At 48.5% G+C, this 27223-nt stretch overlaps 1 protein-coding gene and 1 long non-coding RNA gene across 22 annotated transcripts in view; one reads left to right on the forward strand and one right to left on the reverse strand.

Moving 5' to 3' along the window:
• LOC144381083 (uncharacterized) overlaps positions 1–27223 on the reverse strand; it is a 912868-nt gene that overhangs the window by 528738 nt on the left and 356907 nt on the right. The gene's annotated exons all lie outside the window — the stretch shown is intronic.
• The window catches only part of GALNT10 (polypeptide N-acetylgalactosaminyltransferase 10), a 217656-nt gene continuing 206646 nt past the window's right edge, over positions 16214–27223 (forward strand). The window contains exon 1 of the mRNA XM_036114243.2: positions 16214–16467. Within this exon, the coding sequence (XP_035970136.1) occupies positions 16309–16467 (159 nt within the window). The 5' untranslated portion in view covers positions 16214–16308. The remainder of the gene's footprint in view (positions 16468–27223) is intronic.

Genomic DNA, 27223 nt, shown 5'->3' on the forward strand with positions numbered 1-27223 from the left:
AGAAGGAGAGAACATGGACCGGCTCATTCAGGCCCTTAGCATGGTTCACATATTAGGGCAGAGTGTGAGTGAGTTGGCTGGAGAAGTAAACAGGGCCTGTGAGGCTCTCCAGGAGTTTGGGGCTTGTCCTGTAGGCAGTGAGATGTAGGGGGATATTTTAAGCAGAAGAGTGACATTCTAGAGGGTTTCATTCTAGAAAGATCTCTCTGGCAGGCTGCCTCACAGGGTATGGATTGGGGAACCCAAGCCTGGAGCCCCGAAAGACCACTGAGGAGACTGCTGTCCCCAGGGGAGAAGAGGGGGTGGACAGAGCTAGAGTAAGGCAGGTGGCTATAGGGAAGGAGACAACTTTGAGATCAATTTAGAGAGTGGGCCACACATCAGAGTCACCGGGGAAAATCTTTAAATATACACGTGCCCAGGCCCCCATCGGAGCCCCTGAATCAGAAACTCAAGCATCTGTATGTTTAAAAAGCTGTCCTGGTCAGTCATCTGAAGCCAGGGCTGAGAACCACTGAGTAAGAGGTGAAGAGACCCAGCCTGCTGACAGATTGATGGGGGAGGACAAGAGCGGAGGGAAGGAAAGAATGTGGGGGAGGGGGCTGGGGGGCGTCCCCAGGAGTCTGTGTGAGTCACCCGAGATGCCCTTCACTGCATTTCAGAAGGTGAATCATGAGTCTGGACTGGGGCAGTCAGGGTCTGAAAGCTTCATCCTCTTCTCTTTCGGTGCAAAGATACTGGGTTTTGAGGAGGCAAAAGCTCACATAAAAGACCCATTTGATTAAAAGGATTGAATTCAGACTCATTCATTCACTTCTTCGGTCATTCAGGAAATGTTCATGGAGCACCTTCTATGTGCTGGGTGCTGGGCTAGCTGCAGGGATTTGGTGGTGAGCAAAAGCAGAGACGTTCCCAATCTTGTGGGTGAGACTTTGTACAAGCAATGACTAATAAATGTAAATGCACCACTGTGCGAAGTGTCACCAAGGGAAAATGCGTAGAGGACATAGAAGAGGGGATGTGGCCCAGGCTGCGAGGTCTGGAATTCCTTTCGAAGACTGTGTCCTCTGACCAAAAGTACAAGAATAAGTAAGAATTCGCTAGGCAGCAGCGTAGCATGAACAAAGACCCTATGTACGCAGATGACCTCTGGCTTCACAGGTATGCAGGCCCAGCTTCTCCAGTCTGTGTGAGAAACCTCCCCAGGGAGGTGCTCCTGACACCCCTTTCAGAAAGCCGCCTGTGGAATTGCTGCTGGCAGAAGACCCCCCTTCCCACCCGGTTTCCCACGATGGGGAGAGGCCAGGGGCCTGTGTGGAGTTCCCCGGTGGCCTCCCTTCGGTGGGCAGGACAGGCCCAGGTGTGTGAGCCCAGACAACCTTGCAGCCAGGTCATCTGCTGTCTCCGCTGGGCGAAGTGCTTCCTGACAGCGACTCTGAAGTGATTCTCCTTCAATTTCCATTTTATAGCTCCTTGTTCCCTCCTCAGCGGGAGGCTGTGTCTCCAAAGAAGTCAGTCTGACATTGTGGGCTGCAATTACCATGCCCTTCGCCTGGCTGAGATTTCTTGGTCATCTCCCATCTTTGGTGCTGTTAAGTTTCTCTGCATTGATTCTGGTACCCAGATATTTATCCAGCACCTGCTGGGTGCCCATCACAGAGCTGGGTGTTATGGAGGATGGGACTGGATAAGAACACTTGGGATGGCCTTTCCATCACCCACTCACAGGTGATCCCTCACAGCCAATTAACAAATGTTTGTAGAGTACAAGCAAGGAATTGAGGTTTACATTACTTAAAGCCCCCAAGGTACCCACAACAGAACTAAATATTGCAATATATCTATCTAAAATTGGAAGACAGAAGGCAGGAGGATTAAGTGAGCTAAATCGTCATCAATCATACTAAGAAGTCAATGGATAATGTCCAGAGTTGATAAATCAAGGAGCACAAGTAATAAAGCTTTGACAGGAACCACCAGAGTATGGTGATTAAGAGTATTTAGGTGGGGGCACCTGGGTGGCTCAGTCGTTAAGCGTCTGCCTTCGGCTCAGGTCATGATCCCAGGGTCCTGAGATCGAGCCCCGCATCAGGCTCCCTGCTCGGCGGGAAGCCTGCTTCTCCCTCTCCCACTCCCCCTGCTTGTGTTCCTGCTCTTGCTATCTCTGTCTCTGTCAAATAAATAAATAAAATCTTAAAAAAAAAAAAAAAAGAGTATTTAGGTGTCTGGAGTCCAGACCTGAGTTGAAATCCCATTTCTATTGCTTACCAGCTGTGTAGGACCTTGGACAGATCGCTTATTTTCTCTATGCCTTAGTTTCCCCATCTGTACAATGGGCATAATAATGGTACCTACCTCATGGGGTTGTGGTGAACATTCATGGAAACAATGTACAGAAAAGGTTCAGCACAGGGCTTGGCACATGACAAGCCTCTGTTTTAGCCAAAGCTAACAACAGAAACAATTAAAAAATGTTGGTCTGGGGGAACAGGATGTGGTGGGGGAGGGGCAGCTGCTTTTTATTATAAGTTCTCTGAATTATTTCATTTTGTAGCCATATGCACACATCTCATTGCTAAAAATAAAATTTTAAAATATATCTACAAACTGGGTAATGACAATAGAAAACTGGAGGCTGACTGAACTTTTTTGGCTTGAATATGTCTGTTTTTGCCACATTCAAACTCCTCCTCTTTCCTGCCCCATTTTCATCCTCGGTTTCCCCTGACCCCTCCTCTTCCCTTTCTTTTTGTTTGTCTTGACTGTTACCCACTCTTACCTGTTCTCAGTAGGGCTTGGTGTCTGTATTAGTTTGTTAGGGCTGCCATAACCAAATACCATGGATTCGGTAGTTTGAACATAGAAAATGATTTTCTCACAGTTCCAGAAGCTAGAAGTCCAAGATCAGGTGCCTGTAAGTTTGGCTTCTTCTGAGGCCTCTCTCCTTGGCCTGTAGATGGCCACCTTCTTGCCGTGTCCTCATGTGGTCTGTCCTCTGTGAGTGTATTCCTGATGTCTCTCTGTGTCCAAATTTCTTCTTAGTATAAGGGCACCAGATTGGATTAGGGCTCATCCCAAGGGCCTCACTCTAACTTAATTACCTCCTTAAAGACCCTATCTCCAAATACAGTCCCATTCTGAAATTCTTTCCCATGTCCCTTCATTTTCTTAGCAAACTCCTACACATCCTTGGGGATCCACCCGATTACCACCTCCTATGTGACCACTCCTATATATGCCTCAGCAGAATTACAATCCCTCCTCTGGGCTCTCATGGCAACCTGTATGTTCCTCCAAAAAAACACTTCTAGTGTTCTATTAAGGTTTTGCATACTTGTTTGTTCAGTGTTTAAATGCTTGCTAGTCATCTTTGAACCCCCAGTGCCTGGATCAGGGGCTGGCCCACAATTTGTGTTCAATGAATAAGGGAATGAATGAATAACTGAATCTTTCTGCTGTCCTTTTTTTTTTTTTGGTTGCTCAGAAGAAATAGAAACCAATTTGTCACTCTGCTCTGCGCGGATTAGTCACAGTTTAATCAACTACAGGGTAGTGTGATCTATTTAGTGAGCAAAGTAAATGCTAAAAAACAATTCCAATTTTAATGCTAAATTGTCAGTGCTTTTATACACTTACACTGCCTCAATTCTTGGGCTTATTCTGGAGGCCAGATGGTGCACTGGACTGAGAGACAGTGATGTAGGAAAGATGTTGGGGTCCAGAGCCAATGGCCAAGAAAGAATTCTTGAGACGTCTTTGGTGCCAAAAGGTTAAGCACTGGGAACAGGACCCGTGGGCAGGAAGAGCCGCACGGAGTCATGAGGAGTGGCCCATTCTATACTTTCACGTTGGGAGGGGGTTAGGGATAGCACAAGTCTCTAACAAATTTTAGAAGCAAGGTTTCCAGGACTTTGAGGGGGTCAGCTGGCCATTTATTACTGTCTAATGCAACCTTAGTCATGAGACCCTTCAGATGTATATCGGTGGGTCTTATGCTTTGGGGATGATTGCTAACATATATCTTGGGTATTAGAGGTAAAGGAAGTTTCTAAAGCAATTTTGATATGTTAAAGTAGACTTACAGGATCCTGGGGGTTTTGCCCTTAGCAAAGTATCGACATTGAGGCAGCTGAGTCCCTAGAGGAATGTCACTCTGCCTGTCTCAAGGACTTGTCAGTGGGCTGTAGGTAGTAAGGACATTTAATTTTTCTTTTGCCTTTATTTCCCATATCAGTAGGAGACCTGGGTTCTAGTCACCACTCACTTTCCTCTATGAATCTGTGGAGTCTCCTCATCTTCATAATGAAGGGGCTGGACCAGATCAGGAGTTGAAACTTCCAAGACCCACAAGGGCCATAGTGACAACTTGGCCTCAGTGACCCCTCAGCCCCAGCTTGTTATGGCCAAGTGGGAAAACAGGCCCAGTGTTTGCCAGATTTTGTGATTTTTAAGAGCAACTCGGAGTATAGATTTTTTATATAAAATGCATGCTTTAAAAAAAAATATCCTGTGGGCCTGGGATGTGAAGAGTCAGGCACTCTCATACAATGTTGGTAGGAGTGCGAAAGGATTCAACCCTTGTGGGAGGGAACCAGACAATATTTTTGAACTAAAGGAGTGATTACCTTTGATCCAGCCAATCTTACCTCTAAGAATTTCCCCTCAAGATTCACCTCCATGTTAACAAATGAGACCTACACCAAGTTATTCATTAAGGCATTACTTTACTAGCCTCCAATGCAAACAGCTCCAAATGTCCCCCCATAGGGGACTGTTTGAACCCTGCTTTATTCACACCACGCAGTACTTTGCAAGTGGAAAACAGAATGGGACAATCTCTATGTATTTAAATGGAGTGATCTCCAGAATCATTTACATGATAAAAGCAAAGAGCAACACAGTGAATAGAAAAATGCTCTTCAAACTTGAGTCCCCCAGCTGAAAGAAGGCATTTGCAAATTTCACTGCACTGCTTCCTTCCCAGCTCTCTCTGCAGCTGGAGGTATGGGTCAGCTGTGTGTGTGTGTGTGTGTTTGAGCCTTTGTTGTGTAGTGCATTTAGGTCGCCCACAGTAAGTGGCAGACTTCCTACAGGGACAAGGACTGCCCAGAGGGCCATTGGCAAACCCAATGTTTCATTAGATCAGCCTAAGGGAGTCACACTGGTATAACTTGGCAGAAAGAGTCTTGGACTTTCTCCGACTTGGATTTCAATAGTATTAGGTTCTAATACCAGATCTGCATCTAACAGCCATGAGGACTTTCTCCTTCCTCCCACCTAATACAATTGTTTTTTGTGTGTTCATGCTTATAATGCCTTTTCTGCCACTAGACCGTGAGCACTGCAAGACTGTGGATTTATCTGTTTGCCAATCACGGAATCTCTCGCACTTGCCATAGTGCCTGGTATGTGGTAGGTTCTTAATATCTGTGGAATGAGTGACTAAAATGAATAAATGGGTGACGTACATAAAGAACTTAGCATAATACATAGATGTGGTTAAGTGTTCTATTACAGGGAGTAGCAGTTCACTTAATGTTAAGATGAAAGTGATTACAAGGTGTGTGACTTTAGACAAATGAATGAAATCCCTGAGGCTCCAATAATATCAACTTCTAGGTGTCGTTGTGAGCATTGATAAGATAACATATACCAGTCACTCAGTGTATGGCTTGGCACATAAGAGATACTAACTGGTGGGTATGATTAGAGAAACAGCATAAAATAAATAAGCAGAATCAGGCAAACCCTTGTTTGATGCAAAGAGCCAAGAGCGCTGCACAAAGAGGCTGTCTTCCACTTTCCACTGTCCTCTAACTTAGGGTAGCCATCCATGCTTCAACAGGTGCTGGCTGAGATACCACTTGCTGGGTACCCTGCCCACTGCTAAGTGCACCATCAAGAAATGAGCAATTAATGACCATGAGTTTCTTTCAGGGTGATAAACATGTTCTAAAATTGTGGCGGTGGTTGCACACAACTCTGTGAATATACTACAAACCATTGAACTGTACACTTTAAGTGGGTGAGTGAATTGTAGGACATGTGAATTATATCTCAATAAGGATGCTCTTTAAAAAAAAAAAAAAAAGGAAGACATGAACAATAGGCCTGAGTCTACTGCTTCCTAGTGTGACTTTGGGCAAGTCACGTTACCTCTCTGCTTTGGTTTCCTCTTCCGGAAAATAGAATAATAACAGAACTTACCTCATAGGGTTTTGGTATGGATTAAAAGATATAATGTCTGGGGCGCCTGGGTGGCTCAGTCGTTAAGTGTCTGCCTTCGGCTCAGGTCATGATTCCAGGTCCTGGGATCGAGCCCCGCATCAGGCTCCCTTTGCTCGGCGGGAAGCCTGCTTCTCCCTCTCCCACTCCCCCTGCTTGTATTCCCTCTCTCGCTGTGTCTCTCTCTGTCAAATAAATAAATAAAATCTTTAAAAAAAAAAAAAAGATATAATGTCTGGGGGCACCTGGGTAGCTCAATCGGATAAGCGGCCAACTCTTGATTTCAGCTCAGGTCATGATCTCGGGGTCCCGGGATCGGGCCCTGCATCAGGCTCTGCACTCAGCTGGAAGTCTGCTTTGGGACTCTCCCTTTCCCTCTGCCCCTCCCCCAACTTGCTCACTGTCTCTCTCTCTCTCTCTAAAATAAATAAATAAATCTTAACCAAAAAAAAAGAAATCATGTTTGTAAAGTGTTAGTTTAGAGTTTGGTATGTAATAAGATCTCCATAAATGTTAGCTAACATCATCATCATCATCTTTATGAATATGTAAATACTAAAGCAGAAATTACACAAGTAGGGTGGGAGGAAGAGGAAGGGGCTCTTAGCTCTCCTGGGTGGGAGGAGGAAGGAGTCAGTGAGTAAGTGAGGCAGGAGAAGCTGACATCTAAGCTAAGTAAGAACTCATCCACAAAAGGCTGTTCAGGGTAGACCAGGAAGGGGGATCAGCGTGAGCAAGGGCACGGTGCTCAGAGGCAACACGGTTAAGTAAGGTTAAGGAACTACTGGGAGTTCTGCACAAAGCACAAGACCAGCACCCTGAACTCTATGGAGAAGACAATGAGGAGACCATCTGCGGGAAACCACATGGCAAGTTTGCATACGGGAATAATCACGGCAGTGGGGAGGGTGACGTTTAAGGGATGCAGGACCGCAGTGACAACGGAGTTAGGAGACTCTTGCAACAATGAACGTGGGAGATGATAAAGGCTTTAACCTGGACTTCAACATGAGGGTGCCAAGGCCAGGGCTCCTTTGATCAGAAGGGACAGAAGATCACTCACAACTTCAGGGAAAGGGATTACAGCAGGAAAGCCTGCCTGAAAAGAAAAAGTCCCAGGGCAGGGATCCAGGCAGGATCCCAGAAACCAGCACTGGAGCTAGAAAACCAGGAGCCAAGGTGGTTCTCTTGCATAGTTTTCTCTCTCGGCCCCTCTGTTCCTCTCACTTCTTCTCCATTATCTTCTTCTGACTGATGCACTCCCTGCGTTACCCCTGGCTTTCTGCTTTCCTGAACCTTCTCCTTGTGTGCGGCCCAAGAGTCATCTCCACCCTGATATTACCTGAACTTGCACCTTCAGGGAGAGCCAGCAGCTGCCTTCTTCCCTCTGTGGCACTTGATTCCAATTTCTTTTTTTTTTTTTTTAATTATTCATTTGAGACAGAGAGAGACACAGAGAGAGAGAGAGAGAGAAGCCGAGCAGGGGAGAGAGGCAGAGGGAGAGGGAGAAGCAGACTCCCCACTGAGCAGGGAGCCCAATGTGGGGCTCGATCCCAGGACCTTGAGATCATGACCTGAGCGGAAGGCAGACGCCCAACCAACTGAGCCACCCAGGCGCCCCTTGATTCCAATTTCTGAGGCAGAATTTGAGGGGCTCCGCTCATGCTTTCCATCCAGGTCAGGCTAATCCTTGGCCAAGGGCCAGCCCAGAGATAAGGCCAGGGGCTGGTTCACAAGGCAGGGAATTCGGCCATTTGAGGTAGCAAGGTTCTGATCAGGGATTCTTCTTGCAGGCCCCTGAAATATGTCTCATATAGGAGGCCCAGAGGGGAAGGGATACATTTAAAATTTATTAGGCAGGGCGCCTGGTGGCTCAGTTGGTTAAGCAACTGCCTTCGGCTCTGGTCATGATCCTGGAGTCCCGGGATCAAGTCCCACATCGGGCTCCCTGCTCGGCAGGGAGTCTGCTTCTCCCTCTGACCTTCCCCCCGCCCATGCTCTCTCTCTCTAATAAATAAATAAATAAATCTTTAAAAAATAAAATAAAATTTATTAGGCAATAAAATCAGCATTATTAGGTAATTGTTTGAACGTGGGAGGTGAGCCGGAGTGGAGGCAGGGATGATGTCAGCGGCTGGCTTGGGTCACTGGGTGATCTCTCGGCTCCACTCTCCTCTATGTTGGTGCTGTTCTCAGCTTCTCAGGAAGCTTCTCCACTTGATTCAGTCAGGGTCTCTGGCTCTCTCCCCCTGGGAAGCGTGAGGAGTGTTTAGTAAGAAGACAAGGGGACCGGAGAACCGCAAGGGAGAGCGCCGCACCCCTGGGGCAGGAAACGGCGCTGTGCTGTCCAGCTGGGGACGCTGAGGGGAGCCGGTTACTGGAATGCAGAGAGGGAGGCCCGCCTGACCGCAGCTGTGTGGCCTTTACTGAGGACACATCCAGCCCTTATGTCCCAGGACGGGAGCTGGGCAAAGAACCCCCCTGCCTTGGCTCTTCTCTCCCTCTGAAATCCTGGCCAAGATCTAACCCCAACAGGAAAACAGTGAGCAAGGAAGCCCACTGATGTATCCTTCTACACTCTGGGGCGGGGAGCTGGGAGGAGCAAAGGTAAGATGTTCACTTCATTCCTTCCTCCTGGTGGGGCCCAGAGCCAATCCTCTCAGCAGTTCAAGCTGGAAGTGGCCACGACTTCCTGATAGCCTCTACATCAAAACCACAGAACTGAAATGTGACTGTTCTAATTTGCCTTAGGTAAAGCAGGGATCCATCCTTGGACCAGTCATTATAGGGGAAAGGGATAGCGTGCTCTGATTGGCTAAGCCAGAAGCTAAGGCTGGGGTCAGCGCTGATCTAAGCTCCCAGCTGAGATGGAGGAAGGTAAATCCCCAAGGAAAATCAGGGTGCTGTTTAGCTAACCATATAAAAAGAACAGAGGTCCACTACTGCCCATAACAGGGCTTGTTGAGGACTTTTGCGCAGGTTTTTTTTGTTCCTGCTGGACAGATTGGGGGTAAGACACAATGGGTAAATGGTTGAGCCCAGCCCTAAGGGATGGAGCTACCCCCTCCCCGGGCCTCAGTTTCCTGGCAGGGATGCGTCTTAATATTCTGTGGTTCCAACACTCACCAGAGAGTTGTTAACCAACAAATTAAGCCCTCCCACCAGCAGTGCAGACCCCCTGCAGCCAGTAAAGACCACCAAGAATTGTTTTCTGAATTCTCTCCTTGCAGTTAGACCTAGACAAGACCTCTCTGGACCCACTGAAGTTTGCTGGAAGGTGCCACCTAGTGGAACATCAGGTGATCTGCCTCTTAGACAAAAAGAACCCTTAGGAGGTTTTAGAGGCCTGAAAGCCATTGAGCAACGGTTCTCTCAAACTGGACTGCAGATTGCAATCACCTGGGGATGGCCGAGTCCTACCCCCAGAGGTTCTGACTTAATTTGTGTGGGGTCCAGGGCGGGCATCCCCTGGTGATTCTATGCACTGCCTAAGGTTGAGACCATTGGGTTATAGAGCATCCAACCCTTTATCTTACAGAGGTGTCCACAGATGGGAGCCACTTCTCCAAGAGTCTCAGACTCCTAAGCAGCCCCTTTCTCCTGCATCCCACTACCTCTCCATTTGTGTTTTTGTACAACTTTTTCCCTTCCCACAAAAATGAAAAATAATTAAGCAGGAAGCACTCTCATTTCCCAAGCCCTGATATTTAGTTTAGTGGCAGTGCCAGGAGGAGGATGGCTCCCTGTACACCTGATATTTGCATCTGACACTCCCGACTAATACTCTGTTTGAGATGTACCCAACTAATGACGTAGTCTATTTACTTTTTGAGATTTATGGCATTCTCTGTTTGCTCTTTCAAAACGTATCCTACTTGAAGCACCTTCACATCTGCTGCCTTGATTCAGCAGCATTTCTTTATAGTTGGCGGGACTGGTTTAATTGGCATCTCATTGTGGAAATGACAAAGTAGACTCCAAGAGAGAGACAGACAATTTTCTGTCTAGAGGTCATTTCAAATAGGCATCCTGCAAACACTTTCTTTTATTCAAACTAGAGCTGAAATGCCACTAAATGCACACTCTGGACTGAACCACCTGAGTGGTGTTCCGTATCCGGCTCCCCTTTTCCCCCTACTTTGCAAGACTGAGTCCCCGAATTTTAGAATTTAAAAAGACCTCAAAGAGCATCTGGTTTGATGCCTTTTTTAATGCAACCATAGTCTATATTTATCTAGACCTCTCTAATTCCTGCTATCACATATACTCATGGACCCATACATAATAAACCTGATGCTCAGAGAATTTGAGCAGCCTGTCTGAGCCACACAGGAAGTTAAGAGCAAAGTCTGGACTGATCCAGGCTGAGAGCCAGCTGGAGAAATTTCAGTTCCAGGACTTTTGTTCTCTTCCTCTGTATTAGAAGTTGTTAAGCCTTGTTAAATGACCAACCTGGTAGAGATAGCAATTTGGGTCATTGACACCACTGTTAATGAGTTTCCTGAGTGCAGGCTTTAAAGAGGTGAGTGCTGATTGATTAATTGATCCATTCATTCATTTCCCAAGTGTTTGCTGAGAACCTATTTGGGGCCAGGTACTGTACTAACAGTGAGAGTACCCTGGCAAGCAAAACAATCAAACAACATGATCTCTGTCCTCGTTGGGCTTACACTCCAGTGAAGGAAGCAGATATCAAACAATCTTCCACGAACCATAAACATTGTGACTGTTATGGAAAGGCATTGCTAAGAGGTTGAGAAAGCTAGGCGGGCTTCTTCAAGAACGTAATGCTGATCTTGATGATCTCCAAGGAGAGGAAGAAGAAGAAGGCTTTAGGTTTGCAGCAAGTATAGAAGTCCAACACCCAGAGCTTCTTAGTTTTTGCTTAGGGTCAAGCAGACCTCTGTCTTACCAGCTTGGAAATTACATCATTAAAGGGTCATGATTATCCCCATTTCACAGATGAGGAAATTGAGGCTCAGAACAGCTAAGTGACTTGGTCAAGGGTAAGGAGTGTCTGAGGTAGACTGATTTGCAGACCCACACCCCATGGCTTGCCGCTCTGTTCCATTTTCACACCTCCTCAGCTCAGGCCTCGGCCAGACCAGCCTGAGGGGACAGCCCTGGACAAATGGGGTCAGCAACAAAGGACCCTGAGAAAGCCAAGGTGAAGACATCTAGTTAAAAAGATTTTCATATCTTCATCAGGAAGGACAAGGGCCTGCCCCTATCACTTCTCTTCTGGTTGACCCTTCTTGCTGAAGTAGATCTCAGGGGATCCCAAAAGATCTACCTGTTACTGATGACAGGATGGAACACTGAAAGGTAAGCAAGAGAATAAGCAGCTAATTAGAAAAAAAGAAGAAGAAAGAAAGAAAGAAGAAAAGGAAGCAAAGATGGGAAGATGGGGGAAGAGAGGAGATACTCACCATTCATCAAATCTTGGTGTCAGGCACGTGTGGGGCAGGATTTGGGGATATAGCAGGAAAGGAGAAGCCAAAGCCTCTGCTCCATGCAGCTGACGTGTGATCTGGAGGAGCTCAATAACAAACAAGTAAACAAGCAAATAAATAAGATCACGGCCAAGAGGGATGTGCACTAGGAAGAAAACAGAGCAAGATGTAAAGTAGGCAACAACATTTCAGGTGGGTGGTCAGGGAGGGTCCCTGTGAGGAGGTGACATTTAAGCTAAGATCTGAAGGATGAGAGGGAGGAATAGTGGAGGAAGAACGGGGAACCAGCGTTCCTGGCAGAGATGAGGGCCAATTCAAAGGCCCTGGGGCTGGATTTGGGCAGAGTGGAGTCAGAACCCGGGAAGAAGGTGGGGGCGGCTGGTTTGGAGTGACAAGAGGGTGATAGGAGATGAGATTGGAGAGGCCCAGGCCACTAGTGAAGATTCCTGCCATGCAGCTGAAATCCTGTTCATCCCTCCTCAGTGTTCCTAGCGGTGCTGGACTTTTATTTCAGCCAAAGTTACTAGTTCCATCACATGGGCGTCTGCAGTAAGCCCTTTACGCCTATCATCTCATGTAATGCCCACAATAGGCTTAGGACAGGTCAGTCCGAAAGTAACATATCTTGTTCAATTTCAGTCAGTGACCAGATCAGTTTTCCCAGAAAAACAGCCAGAACTAATAGGCTGCCTACATGTCTCAAATGGTATGGTCTCAGTGAGTGGGATAAAACCCTAGGAGCTCCCCCCAGCATCCCCACACTGTAGAAGGTGATCAAAGAGCCCTGGGATTAAAGCTGGGTTCATGGGTTAGAATTTCCCCTGCAGGCTGACCGAGCTGGTGTGTGCAGCTTTGATCAACAAGTCACTCGGTAAGACACAAGAAAAGGCTCAAATCCAATTTTGTACAGACTCCTCTAGGGAGCTGGAAGAAGGGGTGGGGAGGAGAGAGACACTGAAGATTTTCCAGTACATGACTTCAGCTGCTACACGTTATTCCTCCTGTAATTATTGAGTACCTATTGTGTTCCAGGCCTGGGAGGGGCCATAGCTTAGCTTTGTGTGGTCTGAGCAGCAGTAGGAGCTGAAATCCATCTGCCCTGGCTCAGCTCCTGTTGCTTTGGCTCAGGGAGGGGGGGGGGGGCTTTTTTGCGGATTCCTCTGCTTGGAAGGAAACACCAGTTTTCTCATTTCCAAAAAAAGAGAAGTATGTGCTAGCAGCGGCAGAACATACTGTAAAGGATACCTGTTCTAAAGAAAAATAAAGCAAGGGGCGCCTGGGTGGCTCAGTCATTAAGCGTCTGCCTTCGGCTCAGGTCATGATCCCAGGGTCCTGGGATCGAGCCCCACATTGGGCTCCCTGCTCCGCGGGAAGCCTGCTTCTCCCTCTCCCACTCCCCCTGCTTGTGTTCCCTCTCTCGCTGTGTCTCTCTGTCAAATAAATAAATAAAATCTTTAAAAAAAAAATTAAAAAAAAAAAAAGAAAAAGAAAGCAAATGGAAATGGGGTGCTCTTTGATATTTTAGATCAGCTGGTCAGGGAGGCTTTCTCCAAGGCAGAAAATTTGGTCTGCTTCCTGAGAGATGGGAGGGAGAGGTTTAGAGGACGAGATTGCTAGACAATGATGGCACAGCCAATGTGCAAAGGCCCTGAGGTCATCAACTTGGTGCATTTGAAGCATACAGCAAGAAGACCAGTGTAACTAGAAGGGAAGGAGAGAGAACAAAGTCTAGAAATTGGGTCAGATCATGTAGGGCCTCATGAGCTATGGTGAGCATTCTCATAGATTATTCTAACACACAGGGTAGTCCCAGGCAAGTTCCCAGGAGCAGAGGGAGCCTCATGTTTATAAAAGGATCGCTCTAGCTACTCTGTTTCTAGCATTGTGCTTCTGCTGTGAAGGCACATAAAAGAATTTTGCAACATTATCTTCACCTCTAGAAACTTCCACTTTTGTCAGAGACAGATGGAAATGCAATTACATAAATACTGTGATATCGACTGCAGTATAAAAAGCATAGGGCTCTTTTTAGCAGCATTAATAACGATAGCCAAAAGGTGGACATAATCCAAATGTCCATGCATGAATGAATGGATAGACAAAGTGTGATATCTACATACAATGGACTATTACTAAATCTTCAAAAAGGATGAAATTCTGATACATGCCACAACATGGATGGACCTCGAAAATATTATGCTGAGTGGAATAAGCCAAACACAAAAGGACAAATATCATATGATTCCACTTATATGAAGTATGTAGTTAAACTCATAAAGGCAGAAAATAGAATGGTGCTTGTTACCAGGGGTTGAGAGGAAAGGAAATGAGGTGTTAGTGTTTAACGGGTACAGTTGCAGTTAGAGATGATGAAAAAGTTCTGGAGATGGATAGTGATGATGATGCACCACAACAGGAATATACTAATGCCACTGAATGGTTTAAATTGTAAGTTTTATATTATGTATATTTTACCACTAAAATAATTTTAAAAAAAACATTTTTTAAGGTATAGAGCCAAGATCTAGGGATAGAAGAGTGAGCCTTCTAGGCAGAGGCAGGAAAGAACCTCTGATGGCAGCAAGAAGGCAAATGAGCTGGGGCACAATGAAGAAAGAAAAGGTGAAGACTATTCATATATGGCCTTGCAGGATCTTGTAGTTCCTTATAGAAATCCAGGAGATGGGAAACCACTGGAGGGATCTGAGCAGAGAGGTGATGCTGTCTACCCTTTGTTAAAACCCTCGTAGTGGCTTTCTTTAATGAGTCTCCTTTGCCAACCAGGATAAGAAAAACACTTCACATGGTAGCTAACTGTGAGCATTAAAAGAGGTAATGTGTGTCAGGGGTTTAACATGGTGCCTGGCACAGAGTAAGCCTTCAATAAAAGGTCAGCGTTACTATGACAGAAATTCAAAGAAAGACAGCAGCCCTGTGAGGAGAAGTTTTGGAGGAGTTCGTGGAGGAGATAGTTCAACTAGACGTGGAAGGATGAACAACGATTTCCATCAACATAGATGTGGAAGAGGAGAGGGCTTGATTCAGGGTGGAAGGACAACTGGACAACTGCACAGAAAGGAAAACAACCAGCCACAGGGCCGAGCAGGGCAGAGGAGATAAAGCAAGGAGTGTGACCTCTGGAGCTTAGGTGATGGGAGTTTTTAAGGTTTTGGAGATGTCCAGATCCAAGCTATAATTTCAGCAAAACTGAATCCCCATCGCTCAGCCTGGAGCGTCAGGATGGTGGTCCGAGGCTGGGGGGCTAGGCATGGGGGTCAGTGGTTGGGCAGGAGACGCAGAGAATCCGGAGCACGCAGGTGGGGGTGGTAAAGAGGAAGGCAACCGAGAGGGCGCGTCATCCCTCGCCATGAGAGTGGAAGCAATTAAGTGGAGAGCCCTGAGGAGCCACAGCCGTCGCTGTCGGAGTCAGCTCCGCAGCCCTTCACAGAGCCCAGGCAGCTCGACTTCCTCAGAGCCCTCAGCACGGGTATAGACACACTCCCTCGCCCAATGCAATTATGCATTTAATGTTTCAGCTCCCAGATCACTGCTCGAGTCTGTTTTCATTTCATCCCGGTGCCTGGCACAGAGTCTGGCACACAGAAGACATTCACTAGTGGCTTGCTGAGTAGCTGAACAGGAGATAGTAACCGACAAAAGAGTTTTAGAGAAAGGGCTCCGTGAGCTAAGCAACCTAGAAGTATTCATTGGACCGGAGGGCATTCCAACTCCAAGGAGACTGGGCTTGCGTGAGAAAAGCTCCTGCAGGGAAGCTCCGGTCCCCTCCCGCCGCTTTGCAGGGACAACAGACGGGTGGCAGGCGGGCGCAGCACTCCACAGTTTACAGAGGGCGTTCACAACCAACGCCAGGAACTCTGAGAGGAAGGAAACTAGGGCCCCGCCGCAGCCCCGTGCGCGTGGAGCACAGCGGCTCCATTTCCCGCCGGGGACTACGGAGTCCCCGGGACAAAAGTTGGTCCTCAGAGCGGAGCCGAGGGGGGTGGGCAAGCCACAGCCCCGAGCGTCCCGCGGAGCTCCAGCACTATTTGCACACCCCCGTGGAGCTCGCAAGCTCTCGGGGGAATCCGGAGCAGAGCTTGCGGGCAGAGCTTTGCGGGGGCTCCCCGCGCGTCCCAGCGCGCGGACAAGGACCTTCGCTCAGCCCGCACCAGTTACCGCCCAACTCGCCAACTCCGGGACTTTCGCAAAGCTGCCGCGGGCGGGGCAGCCGCCGAGGAGCGGGCCGCACCATCGCGGCCCGAGAGGGGGAAGCGCTCCGCTCCAGGGCCCCCGCCACGCCGGGGCGGACCCGCAAGAGCCTCGAGAAGGCCGGGGCCCGCGGCGCACAGAGTTCGGCCGCCGAGCCGGAGGAGGGCGGCGCCGGGCGCCGCGGCTCGGCCGGCTCAGAGGCGGCGGCGGCGGCGACAGCCTCCCCCGTGGCGGCGGCGCGGTGGCAGAGGCCGGCTCCCCGGCCGGCGAGCGGCGGAAGTGCCGCGGAGTTGGAGCGGGGCCGGCGCCGCGGCAGCTTCTCCTCGCTGAGCTGCTGCCGCCGCCGGGCGGACGGGCGGACGCGCGGAGCCGGGGGCCGCGCGGCGGGGCCGGCGGGGCGCGGCGGGGCTGACCGGCCCCGATGAGGCGGAAGGAGAAGCGGCTTCTTCAGGCGGTGGCGCTGGTGCTGGCGGCCCTGGTCCTTCTGCCCAACGTGGGGCTCTGGGCGTTGTACCGCGAGCGGCAGCCCGACGGCACCCCCGGGGGATCGGGGGCGGCGGTGGTCCCGGCGGCCGGACTGGTGAGTCCCCCAGTTGCTGTGGGGGTGGGAACACTCTCTCCCCGTATTCACTTGGAACCTTCGGTTTCTTCCTCCACCTTTCCGTTTCTGCCTCCTCAGTGTCAGAGCCGGAGACCCTTCGGTTCTTCCCATTTTGGGGATTGGGAACATTGAGGCTCAGAGAAGGACAGGAACTTGTCCAGGACCCCCACGTCAGCCAGAGGCCGAATCAGAACTAGAAACAGACTCCTGTTGCTCAGTCTGGAAGATCTGTTTCTTACCTTAGGTTCCCATCCTCCTTTCTGTCCATGTCTGGTATCCCCTTACCTCCCAGCATCTCTTGCTTTTGGAGGGTCCAGTCTGCATTCCTATATCCCAGGGTGATTCCTTCTTCAGGAGCTGGCGGTCCTTCTATTTAGTGGCCAGGTCTTTTCTGCTTTTCACCCTCACCTGCTGATCCCAGTGTTCCCTACTTAGGTCAGCCCCTTTCCTGTTTTCCCATCTGCCCAGTGGGACACCAGGCCTCCCTCCTCTCCCCATTTGCTTACCCTCCCCCCTCCTCTCCCCATTTGCTCACCCTCCCCCCTCCTCACCTTCCCTCTTTCCCAGATCTGTGGGTTCCTTGGAGGATGCAAAGATCATGCTCCCCAAGATCATGCTCCCCTCGGAGCTTCAGGTCCTGGGGGAGGGAGGAAGCTCCTGGTTCTTGAGGGACCTCCTGCCTTTGACCTTCTGGGAGTCCAGAAGTGTGAGTTCTGGTGGAGGGACCCCCAGAATTTCCCAAAGGCTATTTGTGCACAGTGTGCCCTGAGGATGGAACATCAGGTGCCTTCCCTGTCCCTTCGTAGAGTACCCATGATCCCTTTTGAACTTGTCCAATTTGATTAGATGCATTGTTTCTTGCAGCCAAGACTAGGAGCTTAATTGTTCCTGCGTCTTCTGAACTCACCCACGTGTGTGTGTGTGTGTGTGTGTGTGTGTGTGTGTTGTGTCACACGTACATATAGACTGATAGCAGAAGCTCTGTCAGGGCACTCCTGCCTTCCCAGCTCCTGGCTCAGTAGGTGCGAGTGAGTGTATACATGCTTGAACTGTTTCACACAGTGGGACATTTCAGGTTTTCTTATAGGATTTCCCTGGCCCCATGGGAAGTGGATAATTTGTCTCTCGGGGTCAAACTTAACTGATTGTTGGCAGGATGAGGGAAGAAGCTGACTTTTGAGGTTGATGTTTTTCTCTCTCTTCCTGGTATCAGGCTGCTGCCTGGGCAGTCTGGCATCTTGAGCATGGAGGGCTGCTTGCCACAGGGATGACCCAATATGAGTACAGCCTGTCACTGGTAATTGTTGCAAACCGTCCTGGAGGGCCTCGGTGATCTTTTTGGTAGATCTTATTGTTTGGAAATTAAGCTCCCTCAACGCCTTCACTAAACCCCTGGTTCAAACCCTGACAGCCATATTAGACCTCTTTCCCGTAAATTCTGTATCCGTATGAGTTTTTCCTTCATGAAATCTTTCTTCTGTTCTCACCCTATGTCAGCAGCAGGGGCAGGAGGCCAGGGTTCTGTCCTCAGCACTACTGTTAACTTGCTGTGTGTGTCCTTGATCACCTCTTATCTCCCTCTCTGAGCCTCCCTTTCTCCATCCGTAAAATGTGGTTATTGGTCCGGGTCCAGCATTATGATACCATCAGTGAATCAGTGAGAAGTACAATGGCCCCCACTTCTTCTTTCTTTCCTGAGGGCTGGGGTCCCTTGTAGCATCCCTAGCTGTGGGGGCTCCGTGCTGGACACAGCCCCACGTCAAGGTGGGGAGTGTCCTGCCTGAGCACTAACTCTCCTTTAGAATAGCTGTAGCCAGTTCTAAAATAGCTCCTGACATTCTGCCTCTGCCTGAAGAAAGCCCTCGTATTTCATTTGCCGTGGATGCCAGAGACGTCCTGATTTTCATTTTCTATAGACCCAGATGTGTAGAGAGAAGGTCAAGGTTAACTGCCAGTTTGGCCTGAGCTTTCAAAGTAAATTACTCACTTGTGCAAGAGGGAATTGATGTAGTAAGGCAGCCTTTTGGGCGAAGAGAGAGGGGAGCAACAACTGGGCACTGCTCAGAGCCCTTAACTGGAAAGGACAGACAGGCTCATTTGGAAAGGTCTGGTTCTTGTTCATTACTTTTGCTCTGGAATATCACGAGGAGGAGGAGGAAAACATGAAGGGGTGTGGTGGTGGGTACGGGGGGTACTGATGGATTATCCTTGCTTTAAAGAAACTCCCTTTGCTTTCTGGGAGTAGCAGAAGGGAGCTGTTTCCCCAATGATAAGCTCTGCTAGATGCTGTAGGATTCAGCATTCATCTGCTGCCTTTCAGGAACACTCTGCCAAATTTCCACACAGCCACTTTTTGTGTCACTCTCCTGCAGATGCATAGCCCTGGGCTTGGCCCCCAGTCCCTTGTCTGAATGTCAGCTGGCCTTGAGGGAGGAGGCTGACTTCTCAGAGCCATGGTGTTCTGTTCCTCATCCCAGGGCGCTGGAACGTGCGCGGAACCTGTCAGTCAGCCTGCTATCTGGGAAATCTGGCCTCTTGAGCATGCAGGGCTTCTTTCGACAGGGCTGACCAGTTCGGAGCTCAGCTTGTCACTCTTGTAATTGTTGAGAATTATCCCAGGGCACCTCGTTGATCTTTCTGGTAGAAATAACTGCAGAGGCTCTGGAGGGAAGTCTGAAAGGACTTTATCCAAATGCAAAATAGATTCCTCATGGGTTCCAGGGTTAACATACCCACTGTTAGAGCAGTCCTTTAACTCCTTAACTTCTCCACTGGATTGAAGAATGGAGTTTCAATTTAAGAGCATTTATCATCTGTTAGAAAGTAAGTCTATAGAACTGTCATGCTAGCTCATCCTAGGTATACCTCTGGAGCTGGGTAGGGCAGCTGATTTATAAACGACACATAATGCTTTTAGGATTTCAATATTCATCTGGTCAGACAGCTGGCTTCTCCAACAGTTGTGAGACTGAGCAAGAAAAGCCAGTCCTGAAGCCATCCTCATTTTTTAAATTTTTATTTATTTATTTATTTAAATTTAAATTTAAATTCAATTAGAGCCACCTTCATTTTAATTTAGGGGTCCCTCTCATTCCTAGCCCCAGTCTGTTTAATATCTTGATTTAGTCCTGCAGTCTGTTTCCTATTCCAGACCTGGGGACTAGCTATCAAAACCCATGTTAGGAAACGTGATGCAGTCCCTCCCCATTTCAGAGCCATAATCTCTTGTGAGAAATGACTTCATTGGATAATAGCGACTGTGGAATAGAAATTGGTAGGATAATAGAATACCAGTGACTTTAATTTTCAAGTATCAAGAGTTTTTCTCATTGTGTCAGAGCTGAGCTTTATTCTTAGAACATCCAGAAATCAATACCTCCCGCCTCACCCCACCCCTTTTTAGTCTTCCTGGTGGCAGAGCCTTACCCATCAGAAAGTTAAGTACCATAGAAATGTAGCCTTGGAATGATTTCTTTAATTTTCCACAGAGGGGCTGGGACCCATTACCCTGCTAATCTCTTGTCTGTCTGCAGGCCCAGCTGAAATCTGATGCCACCGGGGCTGGGTTGTTGGTTTACCTGAGCAAATCTGGCTCTCGGCATTCCCCTGTCATCCTAGGTGTGTAGTCTCCTCAGGAGCCCCAGATGAGGAAGGCCTGGGAACAGAGGCTGGGATTCTAGTTCTCTCTCCTGCCCCTAAACTCCCTGTGGGACCTTAGGAAAGGGGTTTAACCTCTTTGGGCCTTGGATATTTGAACTGTGAAGTGAAGGTTTATATTCAGGAGAGGAAAGGTAAATGTGTATCGTAATGATGCTCCCCTCCCCTGGCCAGGCAGACATTGCTCATCAGTCTCTTTCCCACTAAGCCCAGACTTGGTTGCTACTCAAGTGGAGTTAATGGCATTGAAATTTATTTGCGACGTAGGGAATAGATCCTTTGTTAGGGTGTTTCCAACTTTAACTTCCTGGGGTTCTGTGAGTTTGTTTGGAAGCATGTATTGCAAAGGTGCAAACAGTAGAAGTATGTTAAAACAGGCCTCCCCATACCTAGGTTGTGATGAAGCCACTGCTACTTAGGGATGTGTTTATACTCTGAGGATGTTCAGTCTTTAATCTGTTGGCGCCAGTGACATGATAACAAACAATGGAATCAGGAATGAAAACGCAAAGACCCATTTCAGAGATAACCGTCTAGCTTGCTAATTGTACCTTGTCCACAGTCGACTCTTATACAGAGATAGCATCGGGATCCCATCACTGAAAAACACCCCAAGGTAAACTGGCGGCCCACAGTGTGTCCTGTGGCAGCTAATCGCTCATGATGGTGTTTGCAGTGGGTTCTGTATTTTGTATGTATCTGACCCTCTGCATCCCATCTATGTATCCAAGCTCCCAGGAAGACTGAGGTAAGAGTCTTGCTTCTCAGAGAACCACTGTCCTCCTGCCCAGTGCAGTGGGGAAAGGAGGTACCCTATACCTACCTGAGTTCCTGTGGCCAATGAGTGCATCGTGGCCTCCCCTTCCAGAAATGTCTTGAAGGAGGAACTGCATCCTCTTCCAGCACATAGCATAAGGCTTGGCCCTTGGAAGATGGTCAGAACGTGTTTGCTAAATGATCAAGATGTATCGGAGCTCCAGAAGTCATCTAGTCTGCCTGCCTTGTTGTGTAAGTGTGGAAATTGAGGCCCAGGAGAGGGGGGAATCCATTCTCAGAGTGGGGAGTGCAGATCAGAACCCAGTTCTTCTCCACATTCTTGCTCTATTTCACCACGAATACTTTTTCCCTCCACATCCTGATATTTGATCCTTCTCTACATGAGTCAAGATCATCACTCCCAGTTTTGGAGGCTGGTACTTATTGACCAGTTATTGGCTGGAATTTACCTGGCTTTTTTGCAGATCCATTTTTATACATTTCTTGCCAAGTTTTTATAGTGTTAAAGCAAGTAAAATGAATTAGATTTTAAGGTGGCAAAGGGATCTGGCTGAGAAATTGAGAAATTAAATGGATGTATCACATGTAGCATTATTACTGCTCTCTGTGGCAGATGGAGTTAGTGCGAGCTGAAGAGCCACTTCAGATTCTCTGTCACTTGTAAGTAACAGAATGGGCTGAAATGAGTAAGGGGATATATTAGCTCCTGTAATTGCAGTGGCCTCACGTATGGTCTGATCCAGAGGTTCATGCCCTAGACCGAGCCCTTGTGGTAGCAAAAAGTGGTTGTAGCTCTTTCCGACCTCATATCCATACCCAGATCCTGGAGGAGAGAGTCTGTCTCCTCTGGTACCTTCTCTAGAAGGGAGAGGAAACTTTTTTTCCTCTTAAGTGCTCACAAGATCTCTTTAGGTATTATCAGCCCAATTTAGATCTAATATGCTCTCTGAACCATTCACACTTGTCAAAAGCATGAGCTATGCTGATTGACTTAACCCACCCTGGAGCTAGGGTTAGGCTCGGGCCATCAGAATTGTAGGAAGAACAGTTCCCAGAGAAAAATCCGAGTGCTTTCGTGGAGAGGAGGGGAAAAGCAATCTAGGGATGAAGACAACAAGTGTCCATTCCAGAACCTCTCTGATACAGTGTCCCAAGCAGTCACTACTGAGGGGAGTCAGGCTTGGTCCCCGAGGTAAAACCTCTCGGCCATCCTGGACTCAGTGTCGATCACTGAACCTTCAGTCTGGAGGTTTGTGTTCTCATCACAGCTCTGCCCTCCCTTGGCTGGGATACTTCACTCTGGGAGCCTCACTGTCCTCTTGAGGAAAGCTGTGGACGCTTCCCAGCGTGGAGTAGAGGGCTGGGATGAAGCGCGGGTAGAAGCTGTCTTTATTCTTGCCTGTGAGTTCTGCTGCTGCCTTCCTCCCCCTCCCAGACGTCCTGAGAGTCACTGCATGCCCTGCCCGCGCACACACGCACACATTGAAAGTCAGTTCATTGAAAATTTCAAGCTGAAAAAGAACTTCTGTCTCTTCAGCTTCGACTTTTTTTCTGCCTGGCCCTCTTAGCTGGAGGAGGCGGAGTGTTCATACTTTGGAAGCTAGAGGAAGCTAAACAATTCAGCTTGCTGTGGTGGGTGGGTGTGTATTTATGAGTGTGTAGCTTTCTCTCCATGTGTCTCTCTTCTCTCTCTCTTATCTTTGGATGGTTCCTGTTTGCTGCCCTCTGCTGAGTATAGATAGGAGAAGGAAGGGAAAAAAGCAGGCCCATGTTTTCCTTCCCTTTGGTTTTGAGAGAATTCTGAGCTTCAGATGCTAGATTTTCTTCTGTTTGCTTGGATGATAAAAGTCACAGCATTAAATGACACTAATAAGGGTGATGATGATACAGATGACAGGGAGAATGACGAGGTTAATAATCATCATCATAGCAGCTACCATGTATTTGGCACTTACTCTGCTAGGCATTGGACTAAGAAGCCCTTTACCTGTACATCTTGTTAAAACTTCCAGTTATAAACAGGCAGGAATGAATGGAACCAGGGCTCACAGAGGTGCGGGTACTGGCTGAGGATACACAGCCCCTGGTTGTAGAGCTGGCATTTGAGCCTGTGGGTCTCTGACCCAGTGCCTAAGCAGGATAAAGGACCTGTTTCCCACCCTGCCCTTCCATCCGTTCCTACGAGGCTGCTAGGGGAGCCCTGACGTCTGAGCAGATGGGACCATTGTTCTAAGACTGAACCTCTTCCATGGCCGAGGAGGAACCCACGAGGTCAGTTGGTGGTGGTGTGACCTTGAAGAGGAGCCCTCGCCCAACCCCCACTGAAGCCCCATTGGCAAAGGGACTCTCCCGTCCTCCTAGATTGAGATGCTGTGGGGCAATATGTAGGGCTCTAGTTTTGGAGCTACACTGCTTGATTCAGATCCCTAGCCTTGGGCAAGTCACTTGACCTCTGTGCCTGGATTTCTTGGTCTGGAAAACGGAAACAGTGTTCTGTATATTGGGGGTTTCTTTCGGTGGTTGAATGAATTGTTGTTGGAAGCTAAGCAGTCTGAGGATAGGTGGTTGGCCTCATGGCACAGCATTCAGAAGTGGAGCAGGGCCAGCCTCACTGATGATTGGGCGTGGGAAGGAAGGTGTGTCTGTACCCTTTGTACCCCACTCCCTGACTCTTTGGAATCTGAAGCAATTATTGAGGGAACCTTCCCACATCCTACCCTAGGAAAGAATCCAGGTCCTCTGCATCCTTCTAGGAAGTATTCTTTGCTGCCTCCAGGAAGTTTTTTGTTTGTTTGTTTGTTTGTTTTTAGAGAGAGCATGCATACAAGAGGGGGACAGGGGGAGAGGGAGCGAGAGAATCCTAAGCAGGTTCCACACCCTGTGTGGGGCTGGATCTCATGACCCTGAGATCACGACCCAAGCTGAAATCAAGAGTCGGATGCTTCGACCTCAGCTGCAGTAACTTCTTCCTAGAAACATCATCAATGGCAAGGGAAACAAGGGCAAAAATGAACTATTGGGACTTCATCAAGATAAAAAGCTTTTGCACAGCAAAGGAAACAGTCAACAAAACCAAAAGACAACCGAAAGAATGGCAGATGTTTGCAAATGCCATATCAGATAAAGGGCTAGTATCCAAAATCTATAAAGAACTTATCAAACTCAACACCCAGAGAACAACTAATCTAATCAAGAAATGGGCAGAAGACATGAGCAGACATTTCTGCCAAGAAGACATCCAAATGGCCAACAGACACATGAAAAAGTGCTCAACATCACTCAGCATCAAGGAAATACAAATCAAAACCTCAATGAGATACCACCTCACACCAGTCAGAATGGCTAAAATTAACAAGTCAGGAAACGACAGATGTTGTCAAGGATGCGGAGAAAGGGGAACCCTCCTACACTGTTGGTGGGAATGCAAGCTGGTGCAGCCACTCTGGAAAACAGTATGGAGGTTCCTCAAAAAGTTGAAAATAGAGCTACCGTATGACCCAGCAATTGCACTACTGGGTATTTACCCCAAAGATACAAATGTAGTGATCCGAAGGGGCACATGCACCCCAATGTTTATAGCAGCAATGTCCACAATAGCCAAACTATGGAAAGAGCCTAGATGTCCATCAACAGATGAATGGATAAAGAAGATGTGGTGTGTATGTGTGTGTATATATACACACATAATGGAATATTATGCAGCCATCAAAAAATGAAATCTTCCATTTGCAATGAAATGGATGTAACTAGAGGGTATTATGCTAAGCGAAATAAGTCAATCAGAGAAAGACAAGTATCATACGATCTCACTGATATGAGAATTTTGAGAAACAAGACAGAGAATCATAGGGGAAGGGAGGGAAAAATGAAACAAGATGAAACCAGAGAGGGAGACAAACCATAAGAGACTCTTAATCTCAGGAAACAAACTGAGGGTTGCTGGAGTGGAGGGGGGTGGGAGGGTAGGGGGGGTGACATTGGGGAGGGTATGTACTATAGTGAGCGCTGTGAATTGTGTAAGACTGAGAATCACATACCTATACCCCTGAAACAAATAGTACATTATATGTTAATAAAAAAAAATTACAAAAAAACAAAAAGAGTCAGATGCTTAACCGACTGAGCCATGCAGGTGTCTCCAAGAAATCTTTTTTTTTTTTTTTTTTTAATTTTATTTATTTATTTGACAGAGAGAGACACAGCGAGAGACAGAACACAAGCAGGGGGAGTGGGAGAGGGAGAAGCAGGCTTCCCGCTGAGCAGGGAGCCCGATGTGGGGCTCGATCCCAGGACCCTGGGACCATGACCTGAGCCGAAGGCTGACACTTAACGACTGAGCCACCCAGGCGCTGCCGCCCCCAAGAAGTCTTTTTTGGTTACTCTAGCCCCCAGGAGTTGCTCACTGGTCTTAGTTCCCCTGAGCCCTGATCTTATCATCTGCCCGCTTAGATCAGAGGACCTTCCAGGAAGGCATGGCCTTGTGCTTCTTCCTGCTGCTCGCTCCTTGCACCTGTTGGGCTGTTGCACGTTTCTCAGCCTGTACCCGCTCTGCTCCCTTGCCTCTCACACCTCCTTCCCTGCCACCTGGCCCCTGAGCCTCACTCACCCGTGTAGAGGCAGCCTGTGGTTATGCTCTCTCCTACAGGGACCCAAAGCCCCTTATATAAATGTATCATGCAGTGTAATTGTTTTAATTTGATCTGTCCGGAGTATCAGCTCCTGAAGGCAGGGACTAACCTCTGTCTCAGTCGCCCACTCTTGTTTGCCCAAAGTATTTGCTGAATGACTGAGGAAGTGAGTGAGTGGATGATATGGCTGGTACTCAGTAACTGCTGGTCGAGTGCAGGAAGCTTAGCCTTGAAGAATGGTTCTTCAAGGACTCCGGGGCTCAAGGAGGTGGGTGTGTGGGTGGGCCAAGGATCTGCGTGTTTCCGTCACTTCCTAGGTGGGGTGGGCCAAGGATCCATGTGTTTAACACACTCTCTTGAGAGTCCATCCAGGAACTCTTGCCTCTCTACCCACATCCTCAACTTGTCAGCATCCCTGGGAGGCTGACCTCACCTTCCCCAGGGGCCCACTCCATACTCCCCAGGAGCGCTCTGGGACTGCCTTTGAACTTGTATTCCCGTGGAGTGTGTCTGTTTGCCAGGTTGGCAAGCCGTGCTCCCAGAGGGCTCTGTGGTGCCTGTCATTCTTGGCCCTCTATCAGGTGCTCATGGTGCAGAAGCGGGATCTGGGGTGGGTGGGGCACTTGGAAAATTCCTCTACCAGGGGCCACGAGGACTCTCTGGGGTGTCTCAAGTTGTGTTTTCCCCTGATGCCTGTGGTCTGTTGCCCTTCCGGGATGGGTGCTCTGCCCTCCTGCCATGGGGGCAAGGAGGAGGTGGCTGTAAGTGGGGGGTGGGGGGAGTACTCAACCAGGGCCTCCCTGGGAAGGTGTGACATTAGGAAGGCCTACGCACCTCTCCCTTGAGCTGAAAGGAGTGTGGGAGTGGGGACAAGCTCCTCTGTGTCCAGGCCCAGCACTGGCACTTGCTCGCTCGCTCTGTGTCCCACTCCGGACTTCAGCTCCAGCCTTATCCTAAAATGAGCTCAGTGGTCACTGCTTCACAGTGTCGTGAGGATTACAGTAAGGAGAAAGCTGAGGTGCAGAGGGGTTCGGTGACATATCCAGGGCCACACAGCTAGGAAGTGATGGAAACAGGATTCCAGCCCAGGTGTCTCCCAGCCCGAGGCTTCCTTCTGCCACCTTGCCACCTACTGGCCCTGTGACCTTGGGGGAATCTCCCTTTACCTTTCCCCAGGACATGAGGAGACCACACGTGCTCCCTCGGGCAGCCTCCCAAGAGCCCAGTGAACTGCAGTTGTGTGTGTGTACGCATCTCCCCCGCGATTCCAGATGTCAGCTTCCTCCCAGAAGCCGGCTGGGAAGCAGAGGGTGCGGGAGGCGGCTTCTGGAGGAGGGGCGTTTCTTAATTTTCCTTAAAGGGAACAGGTTGGAAACACCTGGTGGGGGAATGTGTGTGAGAACTCCTTCCTGCTGCTGAAGCACATTGTATGTGCTCAACTGAACACTGTTGTTTTTGCAGGGTTCCTCCTGAGTATCGATCGGGAGTCAGGTGCTGGTGGTTAAAAAATGTATATGCGTATCTATTTGTGAAATAATAAGTTTCTAAATCTGGCACCTAACTAGGGAAAAGTTGGTGATTGTATTCTGGGGGCGTCGGGATCTGTAGTAGGATTCCTGATCTTTCTAATGACAATAGACCTTAATGACTCTCCCTCAGAGAACTTCATCGAC

Source organism: Halichoerus grypus, chromosome 2 (assembly GCF_964656455.1).
Source record: "Halichoerus grypus chromosome 2, mHalGry1.hap1.1, whole genome shotgun sequence".
NCBI classification, from domain to species: Eukaryota; Metazoa; Chordata; class Mammalia; order Carnivora; family Phocidae; genus Halichoerus; species Halichoerus grypus.